Raw genomic sequence first — 15811 nt, 5'->3', positions numbered from 1 at the left:
AAGAGGGCACTCACCCATTCCTGGCAAAATTCTTCTTTATTCATAAGATGTGCAGTTTAAAAGTCCATAAAGACATTTCTCATGCGGGCAGACGCCATACCACCTTCACGGCGTTAACATGATGGCCATTTCGCGCACATGTGCGCTTCAACAGATCAATAGAGAGTAGTGCCGGTGATTCCTACTTTTGGTATTACATGGTAAAGGTTATTGCTTTCCTGAGCATTTCTGATGCATCCAAAGGATGTGCAATGAATGCCCTGTAAGTTCTGCATTTACCTCCGGAATACACATTTATTGGGAAAAGAGGGGTAACCCTGATCGCCAACCTGCTGGCCGCCACATTCATCCTTACAGTCCTTATTAGCAGTCTTTAGAGGTTAGGGAAAGAGACAAGTGCTGCAATAACACTTACAGAATTTGGTACTAAGGCCTGACTCCGCTGTCACTGAGAGAATGAAGCAGCTGGGGTCCCAGGTACCTTTGCTGCCCTCATCTATACCAGATGAAATTAAAATAGATTTCCGGTGTGTGTTCTGTTAAATCGGCCAGGCTGAAACACCCCTACTACTGAACCCGCCAATTTTTAGCATTTTTGGGCAGAAGGTGGCCTTTAAAACTGGTGTTGATATTCATAAAGTCCGTCCTGGTGTATACCAGTTATCGAGTTCTTCAGGCATGACCACAGGTCTTTAATAGGAGAAGAAATAATCCCTTCCTGTAAATGTGACAGTGTGAACGTATCCTCTGTCATAGCCAGTAGGGGTAATAACATGAATTGTTACTGAACCTCCGGAGGGAGGCATGATGTCACTTGCAGCTTCCCCCTTCTCACCGCTCCTTTCCTGATATACTGTCTATGTACTCAGCAGTGAGAAGGTTAATGATCCAATCAAAGCCACCTGTCTAGTGTTGCGGAGGTCTCTCTCTTGCCTCCAGAGCAGCCCTGACAGGCAACTCATTACTTAAGGCAAGGCAAGATTCCACAAGACCTCTGAAGGTATTCTGCCATGTAGCACCAAGACACTAGCAGCAGTTGTAAGCCGTAAAGTCCTCTATGTTTTTGACGTGGTGTTTTTTTGTTTTTTTTAACAGTAGATCTTATTAGTCACAAAAAGTTTAGGGATATATGGCTTGGGGGTGAAATTTGAGGATGAACTTGTACTTGTATAACATCATGTATCCAGTCATTGTTCCTCTGTATGAACAGCACAGGCCTAATTTCATCTTCATGGATGACAATGCTCCAGCTCATGGAGGTCGTATCATTAGGGAACAGCTGCTGGAGAGTGGGGGATCTCGCATGGAGCAGCCTGCACCTTCTCCTGACCTGAATCCCATAGAAAACCTATGGCATCAGCTGAGACATCATGTAGAGGCAAAACTCTGTACCCCAAAATCTCATTGACCTGAGGGCCCCCCCTTAAGAAGAGTGGGATGCCATGCCTCAGCAGCCAATAAGTCGACTTGTGAACGGCATGGGACGTCATTGTGCAGCTGTTATTGATGCTCAAGGGCACACGACAAGTTATTGATATTCTTTGTTGGGGTGTACCCACCACTTGTGTTGGATTTTGGTTTCATAAATTTGGTTAGGAAATCACCATTGCTGCTTCTATGTAAATGCCCTATTTTCATGATATAACACTGTAGCGTGACTTTTTATTTTTTACATTTTCTATAAATTTCACCATAAATAACACAATGGCAGCTTATCCTCCTTTCTGCTGCATATCGCTAAATACAGTTGAAAACAGCTCAGGTAGGACGGATGACCCATAATATTGTACTACAATGTATTTTTTAACCAGTGCATTGCTAATGTTTACATGTATTTGCATTGTATACATTTATTACAATTTTGTTTAAGAGAGTTTTTTTTCCCCATAGGGCACCAATGCCTCAACATTGGAAAAAGAAATCGGCCCAGAGCAATTTCCCGTAAATGAACATTATTTTGGATTGGTCAACGTAAGTCCTCTTTTCTTTCCTTTATGAATTGAATATGTTTTCTTATCCATCGTGAAGATATACAAGCAGACAGTAAGGCAGTGTGGATTTTTGATTTAGAAGACACTTTAAAGGGCAACTCCAGTATAAGCAGTTTTCTTTCAAATCAACTGATGTCAGAAAGTGCCAGAGATTTGTAATTTACTTCTAGTACATATCAGCTGCTGTATGTCCTAGACATAAACATAGATATGTAGGACCAGGGCTTTGGAGTCGTGGAGTCGGAGTCTAAGCTAGTTTTGGCTGGAATCAGAGTCAGAAAAATTTTTTCCCACTCCAGCAGAATCAAGTTTTTATATGAATTTTACAAGTTTTTGCTCATGAATATATATTATGAGCAACATTCTAATAGGACACTGGCCCTATTACATAAGGGGGGTCATGGAAAAGTTGTCGGTCACTATTTGGCAGTTTGTTTCTGAGCTGGAAGAGACCATTGTGTGGGGGGATATATGTGCTGTTCTCTTCCTGGATGCTGGATGACTGTATATGAGCAGCAGTGTAATATGAAGATATCCTGTGTAATATAGAGGAGGAGGAGAAGACATAAGTAGTGTAGCAGTAACCTCTGTCCTCAGTGTGGTGTTTTCTCTCTGGGAGAAGATTGTGTGTTTTTCTTCAGTGTTCTATGGCTGCAGCTGTGTGTGTGTGTGTGTGTGTGTGTGTGTGCTATGACTGCAGCAGGCTGTGTGTATGATATGGCTGCAGCAGGCTCTGTGTGAATGCTATGTCTGCAGTAGGTTGTTTGTGTGCTATGTTCGCAGCAGGCTGTGTGTATGCTATGGCTGCAGCAGGCTGTGTGTATCCTATGGCTGCAGCAGGCTGTGTGCGTGCTATGGCTGCAGCAAGCTGTGTGTTTGTGTGTGTGTGCACTATAGCTGCAGCAGGCTGTGTGTATGTGTGCTGTGGCCGCAGCAAGCAGAGTTTGTGTGTGGGTGGTGTGCGCTATGGCTGCAGCAAGCTGTGTGTGCGCTATGGCTGCAGCAAGCTGTGTGTGCGCTATAGCTGCAGCAGGCTGTGTGGGTGTGTGTGTGCTATGGCTGCAGCAGGCTGTGTGTGTGTGTGCGTGCTATTGCGTGCCCCCACAGTGACCTTCTATATCACTATGTGTGACCCCTCTATATCACTATGTGTGACCCCTCTCTATATCACTATGGCTGACCTCTATATTACAGTTATCTGGCATTGTTGGCAGTGTTTCTTTAAGTATGGTGAATATTTAGTTAGAAACATAGAAGACTGTCAGCAGGAAAAGACCACCTGCTCCATCTAGTCTAGTTGTGAGTAGTTCAGGACATGGAGGCTTGAGACTGGCTGCATCCACTGCACACACAGGAGAATCTGCTTTATATACAGTATTCCTTTATTCACTAAGAAGTCGCCCCAGGGTCATGTAGGACATTAGGGAGAAGCTGCTGAGCCAGTGTGATAAATAACTCCCCTGGTATATGACTGGCCATTTATGAAGGAGCGGGAGTCGGAGTTGGAGTCGGAGTCGGTCTTCATAAAATTCAGGAGTCTGAGTCTGAGTTGGAGTCGGAGCTGCGGCTTACTGACTCCACAGCCCTGTGTAGGACATACAGCAGCTGATAAGTACTGTAAGACTTGAGATTTTCAATAGAAGTAAACTACAAATCTCTGGCACTTTCTGACACCAGTTGTTTTTAAAGAAAACATTTTTTGCTGGAGTTGCCCTTTTAGTGACTGTACATTCGCCTAATGTGGGGGTGGTGAACCTGTGGCACTCTAGCTGTTGCAAAACTACAATTCCGATTGTTGCTTGGCAGCTATAGCCCTATCTTTGCCTGTTCAGGCATAATTGGATGTGTAGGTTTGCAACAGCTGGAGTGCCAATAGTTTGCCATCACTGTAAGTGGGTCCCGTCCACGGGCACAGGCTCCCTTATTATAGCTTGCTATGATTGGCTATGGAAGGCCACTTTGCACATACATAATCCACTGCAGAGTTCACACTGTGGAATTGTGCTGTTTATTTTTTATTTATTTATTACTTTTATTTATTTTGATGAAATCCTGAGTGGCGCTGTAAGTCACAGGGGCAAAGACGTCCTAATAGACATCTCCCCAGTTGGCTTTATTGATAGATCTCTCCCTATCTGTGTATAGAAAGTAACCTACCAATCAAGCTCCAGCGATCCTGGACAGTTTTGAAATTATGAGGATAATGTACAAGAGGAGTGGTGAGATGACTTTATATCGGTTTTATTAGGCTATAGGGGCAATATGCTAAGTTTTTGACTCCTATATTTTTCCACAGTTTTTCTCCAGTTTGGACTTGGACTACGTCATAAATTTCTCACGTATAATAGAAATAACAAATTTACTATAATAAAATGCTTACATCACCTATGAGTTTGTATTCAACAAGATTATTACATATTAACCCCTTAACAACCCATGATTTTATCATAGGGTTTTTAAAGAGATATGGAGAGGGTTAAAACTCAAACCCACTCAATACCTGGTAACCCCCGACTGCTTGCAGTAGCTGAGGGTCACTGTTCCTGCTGTCAAAAAGAAATCAACACTTTTGCAATATACTCTCCTAATTTTATTTTTTTTTTTTTACCTTTCCTATGTTTAAATCAATGTTATACATATGGCCACTAGATCTCTCCTTTTCTATCAAATTCAGACTCCCGTTCACACAGCGTTCCAACATGTTTTGTGACCTTCCTCAGGGAACATGCCTAAAGAACAGGTGTCTGAGCATAGGAGCATGGACCACAGTTTGACAGGATGTATAATGTTGATTTACATAGAGAACTTTAAAAAAAATTAAGCAATGAAAATTGCAAAAATTCCACAAATTGCCAGAATTGCAGTTTTTTTTTATTTATTTATTATATTCTATAAAGTACTAAAAATTGATCAGAAGGTCAAATCTAGACAAAAGGGGTACCAATAAAAACCACAGATTATTGGGCTCTAATCCCTGTACAGCTCCCTTGACACGGTAAATGTTCGCCCCATAACTAATAAATGGAGTACAGGCCACAGTGGCCATAGGTGCTCTCTTCATTCCAGGGACGATTGTCTCCTCATTCTCTGCACCACTGGAGTTTCCTGCGTTTGACCGCCACTGATCAGTTTGTTATTCCTATCCTATCATGAAGGGATAACAACTTGAGATGGGAATACCCCTTTAAGTGGCTGAACTGCATTATCTCTATTTTGGTGTACCTTAGCAAAACAACATTAGATAGAAAAAATTGAGACAAATCTCCAGCTCAAACAGGTATGCTCAGATTCCCTGTGATCATTAGTTATAGCGCGGCAGCGTGCTTCATTCCCCAGAAGGCCATCCAGCCTGACTCATTGCACGTGTTGGGCTCTGTTATAGTATTGAAGCAGATTGGGCAGCCAGTCGGGGAGTAAAGCCACCATCTGCTCCACCCAGCTATAACTAATGATTGATGGGGTCTCACCACCGAGATTCCGACCATACTTAACTTTTGAAGTTTTTTGAACGGCTAAAGTTGCTGTGTATCCTTAGATTATGTTCACACTACGTAAGTTCCGTGGAAATTACGGCCGTTGAAACAACGGCCGTGATTTTCACAGAGCTTACGTGGTGCTGCAGGCTGAAGGGATCCCGGCGGGAGTGTATACACATAGTATATGCTCCGGCCGGAATTCGTAGTGGCGCTGTAGAGTTTTCTGCGTCCGCAGAAAAGCATGTCAGTGTACACTATGGAGCGAGCGGCTCCGGCCACACGCTTCATAGTGTGCAGTGGGGAGTTCTGATTTGGGCGTGCATGGATGTGCCCGCATCAGAACTAAGCGGCACTAAACATCATCCGGCCGATACTGCAGTACTGGCCGGTATGATCTTTTCTGAGACTGGCCGTTCTGTGACCGGCCGGTCTCTTACAGCGTATGAACATAGCCTAAAACTTGTTATTTGTACCCACTTACATTCACATCTTTACCCCTCCCTTGATATAACTTGATGAATGTGTCTTTTTACAACCATAGAGTATAACATTTATTTCTCAGTTAATGCCAGAGTATTATTCCCTACTGCCATTTCCTTGCCCATGCCATAAAGGATAAAATAGCTATCATGACACGCCAGATTTTTTTGCAGACTGTACAATCAGATGGATTTCATCTGTTTCAGTTGTGACTGGCTAAAAAGCAGGAGACAGCGAATACGGAGTGAACGTTCTCACTGGGCTATGAATAGAAATGCTAAAAATAACAAGCCTGTGTTCTATTTCCGCTCCATAATAATATTAAGAGGACACTTAGATGTCCTTTTACCATCTCAAACACAATTTACTAACAATAGAATTAAGGAATGTTTTTTACGCAATGTTTTAAGACGTGATTGCTACACCACAATGAAAGCGCCAATGAAGGTGTTTATTGTACGTTATTCTATCTGCCATTTATTTTTAGAAATACATTGTTAACTTTTTTGAATCCCTAGGTCAGTTTTACAGAATGTAACAATCTCTGTGACAACCCCTTTCCACAGTAGAACATTGGCCATAGATGTACAAATTCTTCAAATGAACTTGTAGGCCCTCTGTAAACTAAAAGCAAAACTTAAAGGGGCATTCCCATGTCAAGTTTAAAATGCAAATGCTGCTGAAACATGAAGCATTGCTTGGCTACCCCAATTCTTAAACCAACAAAAATCTATTCGTTTTAAGTGTCTGTAATTCCCCCCCCCCCCTTCCTTTTCCCAGTATCATGATACCACGTCCTTGAGCAGTAACGTAGTACCACACCTCCCAGAATACCTTGCTGCCTCTCACTTTTCTATAATGGCCCTCCCACCCTGCATACTCCTCTTTGACAGCACTCCATTACAATGCATAAATTTGCAAAAGCTGACATGTAATTCCCCGTCTGCTTCTCTTCATAAGACACACCTAATTCTTCTCAGTAGAGAGAGATACTGTATGTATAGGTGTACATGAAAAGGAGATAGTTCCGGGCAGGGGTGATGACATCACTTAAGCGGTGAGGCTAGAGTTTAGAGACCAGATCCAGCCAATCGTCCTGAGAGAATAGGGTGTTGTCTAGGGACGGTGGGAAGAGCCGGTGAACTGCTGAGACAGTACCACATTGTGTAGTTCTTTCATTTTCTACTGTCTTCCAGGGGTAAATCAAACAAACCCATCCTGAAGCCAGTACTGTTAGTGACAACCATATATACCTTATATACTTTGGGGTGATAGTTGGTCTGGCTATGTTGTTTTCTCTAAGAGTCTACTTGTATAGTCCTTACCTATACAGCAAAGTATAGCTAACTGCTAGTGGAGTCTTTTACTTGTTTGTATATGTGCATGGATCTGTTATCATTCCCATTCTTCATCTTCTTCTTCTAGTTCGGCAATACCTGCTACTGCAATTCTGTTCTACAAGCACTTTATTTTTGTCGTCCGTTTCGGGAAAAAGTTCTGGCATACAAGGTCCAGCCACGGAAGAAGGAAAGCTTACTCACATGCTTGGCGGACCTGTTTAACAGCATTGCCACGCAAAAGAAGAAAGTGGGGGTTATACCACCCAAGAAATTCATCTCCAGACTGAGAAAAGAAAACGGTAAGCTCATAAATCCCAGCCTTCGTGTCATATGGGAGGCATTTCTCGGCGCTGAAGAATGAACATATTTATTCTTCAGAGCGGAGAGAGAAGATGCGCGAGTCTCCCATAGACTGTCATTATGACACGGAGGCTGGCGGCATTCCGTGGCGGACAATTCCACCATGGAATTCCACCGCTTTTGCTCTGTGTGCACGGAGCCTAAACCTGGGATCTAAGTAGCTTTCTTTACTAGCCGGGTAGGGGCAGTAATAAAGATGCTAAGGGCCCTATTCCACGGAACGATAATCGGCCGATAATCGTCCCGTGGAATAGAAGGCAACGATCAGCCGACATCGTTCATGACGGCTGATCGCTGCAGTCGTTTGTTTTTCAACATGTTGATAAACAAACGACTGATACAGCAACGATCTGCTGCCGTTGCTCCATGGAATAGGAGCGTCGGCAGTAGATGCTGCAGTATGCTTTGGGCTGCCTGGACGATCTAGCGATCACCCGGGCAGCTCCCCCCGGCCCTCCCTGGATTCAGCCGCTCGCTGCTGATGCGTGGAATAGCGGCGGCAGCGAGCGGGGAACGAGGAGCAAACGAGCGCTGAGAGCGCTTGTTTGCTCCTAAAGTCGGCCCGTGGAATAGGGCCTTAAGTCACAGGTAGAGATGAGCGAACCGGGTTTAAGTCCATCCGTACCCGAACGTTCGGTATTTGATTAGCTGGGGCTGTTAAACTTGGATAAAGCTCTAAGGTTATTTGGAAAACATGGATACAGCCAATGACTATATCTATGTTTTCCACATAGCCTTAGGGCTTTATCCAACTTCAGCAGCCACCGCTAATCAAATGCTGAACGTTCGGGTTCGGATGGACTCGAGCATGCTCCAGGTTCGCTCATCTCTAGTCACAGGTAATAAATTCCCTGTCATTGCCTCTAAACATACAGAATGCAGGCTTTAAATGAGAATGGCATACATTTTTAAAAAGATTTTTCTGGTAGGACGATTTCTCCTGTGTGTCAGGTTTCATCTATAAGTTGTTTTGTATGTGTTTGTACTACTTAAGGATTGTCAGGTTGAATTTAAATCCAGATTCCTTTGTTCTTAAAGCAGTTCTGTCATTTTACAGTAATTGAGTAGTAGGGTTTAGTGCTGTGATGTGGTCCGTGTACCCCAAGAATACTTGACTAAGCAGCTATAATAATATGCCGGCTCTTATGCCGGGACGTCCGTACAGTGCAAGGACACTGCAGATGTAGAGGGATAGTTTTATGACTGGAGGTATGCATTCATGAGTCGCTACATGCCACTTATGCCTGTATGTACATGTATACATCTCTACATAATCACCAGAACAGAATCAAACAAAAATTTGTGATGTCACATAGAAGTGGTGAATGGGTGATTACATGTGCAACTGCCATATCCTCTGTCTTGTAGAAATCATATCACCCCTTTAGTAGAAATATACCTCCCCATCCAATGGAACAATCAGGGTGGGCATATCCTGTAAGATTGATAACTGGGGGGATAACCTGAAGAAAGTTGCCGCTTTCTCTCTGCGTCACTGGAAGCTTTGAAGGGGAGAAATGACAGTAAGAGGTTGTGACCTTCCTTCCTGATGTCACTTGGAGCGTCCTCCCTTAGATTCAAAGCTATGAAGTAAAACTTTGTGTGCTGCCCCCTGACACTTGATGGGGTGTCGTTAAAAAAGTGAAGATCTCTATATGATATGAACTTGGATTCTAGGCACAGCAAGCGTTTAAACTCATGGCTACAGGTGAACAAACGGCCATCGAATCTGATTCTATTCAGCGGCCAGTTAGGATTTGTATGGGAGCGTCCATTCCTGAACCTCTATCCTGAGGAGCGACCGCTCGGAGTAGCACATTACTGCTTACCTTTGGCCAACCAAAGACATTTGTATTTAGTGTATGAGTTGTGGTTAACACACCATGGCCTGTTCCAGCTTTGTGACCAAGGTTGTCCCATAAATACAGACTGAGGAGAGAATCACAGTGTTACTCATTCTAGTGATTGGTCTGGCCTAAACACCCAAACCTCGACAGATGAAAACTTTTGACAGGTACACCTTAAGATCTGTAGGGGGTATGACATATGACCGTTTACTATCTCTCCCTGTATGGAGAAACCCTTCAGTAGCCACAGCATAGTGCGATATGTGCAATATGTCAGTTCCGCAGTTTCCTAAATCATGTGTGAATGAGGCCTTGGAAAGTACTTGGCTGAGAAAGTGTATGGCTGAGACACCAAGACGTGATTCATCATATGTGGAACATCGCCATCTTGTGGATAAACGTGTAAACAAGTAAAAGCAGTTGTCTGTAAAGGTGGAAGTGGAGGGCTGAGCATAGTTAATAACACTGCTGGCTTAATAATCTAGAAGAAGAATCATCTTTTATAACCTGCTACCTTTTGGATCATATAATTGCTAGATGAATATATTTGTTTAAATGAAAAAAGTATGGTAGGTAATCCTAGTGCCTAACACCAGTTTAGTGCAGCCAGCTTTCATAAATGGGGGCAAAAAATATTTTTTATGGAAAACTGCATGTGGAGTTTACATTAAGGGTGCCTTCACACACACCGGATCCGTAGCAGATTTGATGGTGCAGATTTTAACTGTGTCCAGTTTAACTGTGTTTGCAATTAAGCTCCATTTACTTCAATGGAACTGAGTTTGAAACCCCACCCAATCTGGAGACAAGAGAGGGGGAAAAGTGGCCATGTTTTTGTAGCGCTGGATAGCCCTTTTAAATACATTATTTACCTTTTAGACAGTTGCAGGTTGGACATCTAAAGCACTTCAGTATATAGAGCAATTTACATATGACAGTGGAGAGTATGAGGTGTTGGGGCTACCTATAGTCACACCTGAATTTGTAGGCTTTGACTGAATTTAACATTTACTATATATTTTATTTATGCAAACTGGAAGCTCAGACATGGAAGTGATTCTGTATCATTGTTTGCAGAATTGTTTGATAACTACATGCAACAGGATGCCCACGAGTTCCTAAACTACCTTCTCAACACTATTGCTGACCTGCTGCAAGAGGAAAAGAAACAGGAGAACCAGAACGGAAAGCTGCAGAATGGGAGCTTAGAGCTTCAGGAACCAGATAAGCCTGACCTCACCTGGGTTCATGAGATCTTCCAGGGGACTTTAACCAATGAAACCAGATGTCTTAACTGTGAAACTGTGAGTAATGTGTCGTAGGAGGAACTATTGCTAAGGACACCACTTCAAGTACAGGCTGTAATTCTGCATGAATATGATTACATTACTGTCATGATACCTAGGACCCCTACAGACAGTATAGCCACCATTGGTTACAAATATATGATAATTACATTACAGTAGGACAAAGATGCTAATCTGTACACCCCAGTCTCGCATACCATACCCAGAATTATCATGAAATGAGCCTCCCCAGGAGCCGAATAGCATTGCATGGGGTTCACAATAAAGAGGTTATCCCATGAAAAATACTGTGTGTGTTTTATAACTAGCAATGGATTAGAATTTAAGTTGATATCAGTGGCAGCGCCCCCAGCTGGTCATGTTTTATTTTCTGGGTGGACCCACAAATTCCTGTCACAATTCCTGTGTACATTTGTATATTATATACTTTATACTCCACACAATAAAATTACAGTGCAGCACGTGCAGGTCATATTCAGCCGTATTAAAGTTTATTTAATTGCACATAACAAGTGTGACGTTTCGGCTAAAATGCCGCTTGAAAAGGGCACTTGTTATTTGGAATCAAATAGACTTCAATACAGCTAAATGTGACCTGACCTCTGGTTCTGCTGTGACCTTATTGTTTGGAGTGTTCATAGGAGAGCAGGAGAAAACAGTACTACAGCCAAACGACTAAACTTTCCTGTGTTCTCTAAGCTGCAGCCAGACTGCTCTGGAGACCGCTTATCTCCCCCAGAACAAAGGGGTCAGACAGTGGTTTTCCATGCCCAACCTGTATCTCCACTTACATGATCTGTCAGTGAGTGCTCAGGAGAGCCCCATACATGTTATACTGAGGTCTGAACCTGCCACAAGCGGGAAGTTTAGCAGGCAAAAGTGTTTGGGGACTCATCTATATAGGTCTGGTAGCTTCTAATGACTTTCATTGCCTCACTACTGGAGGCGGTCTCCATAGATTTACATTGGAGACTGTATCCTGCTGGGAGTCAGCAAGTAGGGAAGTGAAGTGCTTAACATGGAGCTTCTCTGGGCTCTAGCTAATGATTGGTGGAAAGTTGAACTACGAGACCTTGACTGACAAAAACTTTTGATGATTTTAATTATGTCAAACGTTTTTAAAAGCAGCAGTACCACAATATACTATCACTGTCAGTGTCCAGGGCATGAATAGAAATGGCTGCCCCCCCCTCCCCAACTAAGTTGTCAAGTGCAGTCCTAAACTTATGTTACATGGTTACAAATAATGTGTGTCAATGTGTGTATATATATATATATATATATATATGTATGTATGTATGTATGTATGTATGTATGTATGTATGTGTGTGTGTGTGTATATAGACAAAGTATAGATGGAGACAGAACCTCAAAAAAATTTGGGGAGTTTATTCATTATGTAAATTTTCCGAAACGTTGCATTGGTGTGAATAAACTCCCCACGTTTTTTGAGGTGCTGTCTCCATCTATACTTTGTCTGGATTTGATACTTACCTCGGTCTGGTAAGGTGAGGCGTGCACCTACTGCATGTTATTGCATGACACAGCTTGATTGCTCTGCATATTTGTGCTGCTTGACAATTACTTACAGTGTGTGTGTATGTATGTGTATATATATATATTTTTTTTTACCACCATACTTTTAATGACCAAATCCAGTATACTAAGACCAGTAATACAAATAGTACCAGTTTACACCAATAAAACCTCATACAGTCACCATATAGCAGCAGATACCAGCTCTACACAGGTTCTTTAGAGCAAATCTGACTACAGTGCAGTTACAGCCAATGACTCACAGGGGGCGTTGTCTTTGAGTGAATTACAGGGAACTTTTTCTCCGATCGGAGTTGCTCACTTTTCCTCTTCCTCTCCATCCGGCCTGGGCCATCATGAGGACTTTTCCCAGTCATAAGTCGTCCCCGTAGAATCTGCCAGACAAACATTTTAGGTTCCTCACTCATGCACCATCCGCATCCTCCACATCTACATTGCTCTATCTATGCCCTCATATAGTGTTTAGTCCCCTCCGTACCCATATAGAAGTTAGACCCTTGTGTGCCTTCATTTGGCCCCTCTGTGCCCCTATATAGTAGTCAGGCCCATCTTTATGCATCTGTATAGTAGTTGGGCCTCATTGTGCAGGTATCCGCTCTAGCAGGTAGTGTCTGTCCCCCACATTGCTGTTTCCCCCATAGGTAGTGTCCCTGGTTGGTATGCATCCCTCTAAGTAACCCCACCCCCAGTAGTAGGCCCATTAATATGTAGTATACACCATGTAGGCACTCCTCTGTAGGCAATCACCCTCTGGTAGTTAACCCCCCCCCCCCCCCATGTAGTCATCTCCTATGGTAGGTCGCCCTCACGTGTAGGTCAGAGTTTCCTTCAGACAGCTGATTGGATAAGTCAGACCCCCGCTGATCTCAACTTTTAACAATGACAATGTAAGATCACTGTTAGGTCAAGGAGACACTTGGTGCCTTCCAGAATGTCCAAACATGCATTCTCCTGTGCAAAGTGTCAGAGGCTTTCCAAAGCATCTACCCTGGCTGAAAACTGTAATGACTCTTCGCTCCCCCTTCCATCCCTGTCCTTGTTATATTGACAGTTGCCTGGAAGCTGAGCCACCAACAGGGTTTGGGATGGGGAGCAAGGAGGCAATGGGGCTTTTCATCATTTTGGTGCTTGAGAAAACCTCTTTTGACATTTTGCACAGGGGACTAAAAGCCGTTTCCTACCATGTGTCTATTTGAACTAACAGTTTCAGCAGTTTGGTCTTTCAAATTGCCTGCTGCAAGGGAAATGCAGTTTATTTTTAAAAGATAACACATTTCATACATACACACACACATATATATATATATATATATATATATATATATATATATATATAAAATATATATAACAACATGTGCAGTTTGTGTATAAAAAAACGCAAATGTAACATCTCACTTTGTTAAAAGTTAACAGTGAACGTATTCTCTGGCAAGCCACTTGCGTATAACAGTCACTTGTGATTACCCCTCAGAAGTATGGAGGCGTAAATGATATTTTATTATTGGCTTCTTCAGGTCAGAGTAACTTCTCGTCCCCATCTGTTCCATACTGCCATATTAGTCATAAACCTTCCAGCAACTGCTGAAGATTTACACTTCGCAGTTTTCAAGCCACTTTATTTTAGTGCTGCTTTATTTTGTCATTTAGTCATATAGTTATTTAGGCATTATATGCACAATGATTATTGTAACAGGAGCTCAGCCGAAGAAATCTTTGCATAGCTCCAGCATATTCCACAGCACTTAACAATACAGAAGAGTGATGGTCCTGCTCACGAGAGCCTACAATCTATGTAACAACTCTACACATCCTCTCTATAAATACATGGGATGTTAACCTTCTAGTTCTTTATCGTTAGGGTGCGTTCACACCTACAGGATCTGCAGCAGATCTGCAGCAGATTTGATGCTGTGTTCAGTTATTTAAATGAAATCTGCTGCAGAAAATCAGCTGCAGATCCTGTAGGTGTGAACGCACCATTAAGCTGTTTTTTTTTCTTTGTGCTTTTCCAGGTTAGTAGCAAAGATGAAGATTTCTTGGATCTCTCGGTGGATGTGGAACAAAATACTTCCATTACACACTGCTTAAGGTGAGTCATAGTGACAAGCCATATTCTTGCATTACCAGCTATAGAGTCTGTGCCAGCATATATAAACCTTTGCTTACACTGTACAATGTGACCCTAATAATAAAGGGTGTGCACAGATTTGTATAAACACAAGGCAGGATCAGTATGCCGAGTATCTGGAGTTGTGTATTGGCCCATAGTAAATACTTCTGTAAATTGCATATTTGAGGAAGAATCAGCAAAAACATGAAATACAAGCTGTTCAGTAGGTACACTAGAAGTACGTGCATTCTAAAACCTATAGATATCTATATCATAAAAATCAAAGTCTGTCTGTCTGTCTGTCCTTCTGTCTGTCTGTCTGTCCTCTATAGACTTCCAAACGCCTGAACCGTTTGACCCCAAATTTGGCCCACAGATACATTGGGTGCCCGGGAAGGTTATTGCAAAGGTCCCGTCCCCGCCAGATGTACAGGAGGGGAGGGGGAGGGGAAAGAGAGGCGCCCCATAGAGATGAATGGGAAAATCTCCTCACTGCAAACACAGGTGATATAATTAGCTGCAGCAGACACGGCAGTTGGAGCCTTAGCAACCAATAGGATTACTGCTTTCATTTTCACAGGGAGCAATGGTTTCTAGGGAAGCTGCCTCACAACATCCACAGTAATAACTGGTAGACCCCCTACTCCATCTATACAGTACATGTATATACAGGACCCCCTACTCCATCCATACAGTACATGTATATACAGGACCCCCTACGCCATCTATACAGTACATGTATATACAGGACCCCCTACTCCATCTATACAGTACATGTATATACAGAACCCCCTACTCCATCTATACAGTACATGTATATACAGGACCCCCTACTCCATCTATACAGGACATGTATATACAGGACCCCCTGCTCCATCTATACAGTACATGTATATACAGGGCACAACAGGTATACCAAACTGTGACTGGGTAACACTGCTACACCAGACCTGACCAATACCGCCATACTGTGACTGGATAACACCTCCATACCAGACCTGACCAATACCGCCATACTGTTACTGGATAACACTGCCAGACCTGACCAATACCGCCATACTGTGACTGGATAACACTGCCAGACCTGACCAATACCACCATACTGTGACTGGATAACACCATCATATCAGACCTGACCAATACTGCCATACTGTGACTGCATAACACCGCTATACCAGACCTGACCAATACCACCATACCGTGACTGGATAACACCGCCACACCAGACCTGACCAATACCGCCATACTGTGACTGGATAACACCCCCATACCAGACATGACCAATACCGACACACTGTGACTGAATAACACTGCCATACGGGTAAATACAACCCTGCAGGTAT

At 42.9% G+C, this 15811-nt stretch overlaps 1 protein-coding gene across 1 annotated transcript in view; it reads left to right on the top strand.

The window, feature by feature from the left end:
• Window positions 1–15811, top strand: part of LOC138802838 (ubiquitin carboxyl-terminal hydrolase 12-like) — a 44568-nt gene that overhangs the window by 16096 nt on the left and 12661 nt on the right. The window contains exons 2-5 of the mRNA XM_069986535.1: window positions 1891–1971; window positions 7373–7586; window positions 10572–10798; window positions 14371–14447. Of these exons, the coding sequence (XP_069842636.1) occupies window positions 1891–1971; window positions 7373–7586; window positions 10572–10798; window positions 14371–14447 (599 nt within the window). The remainder of the gene's footprint in view (window positions 1–1890; window positions 1972–7372; window positions 7587–10571; window positions 10799–14370; window positions 14448–15811) is intronic.

This window comes from Dendropsophus ebraccatus, chromosome 10 (assembly GCF_027789765.1).
Source record: "Dendropsophus ebraccatus isolate aDenEbr1 chromosome 10, aDenEbr1.pat, whole genome shotgun sequence".
NCBI classification, from domain to species: Eukaryota; Metazoa; Chordata; class Amphibia; order Anura; family Hylidae; genus Dendropsophus; species Dendropsophus ebraccatus.
The sequence above is the reverse complement of the archived record's forward strand: the minus strand, read 5'-3'. Positions and strand labels throughout refer to the sequence as shown.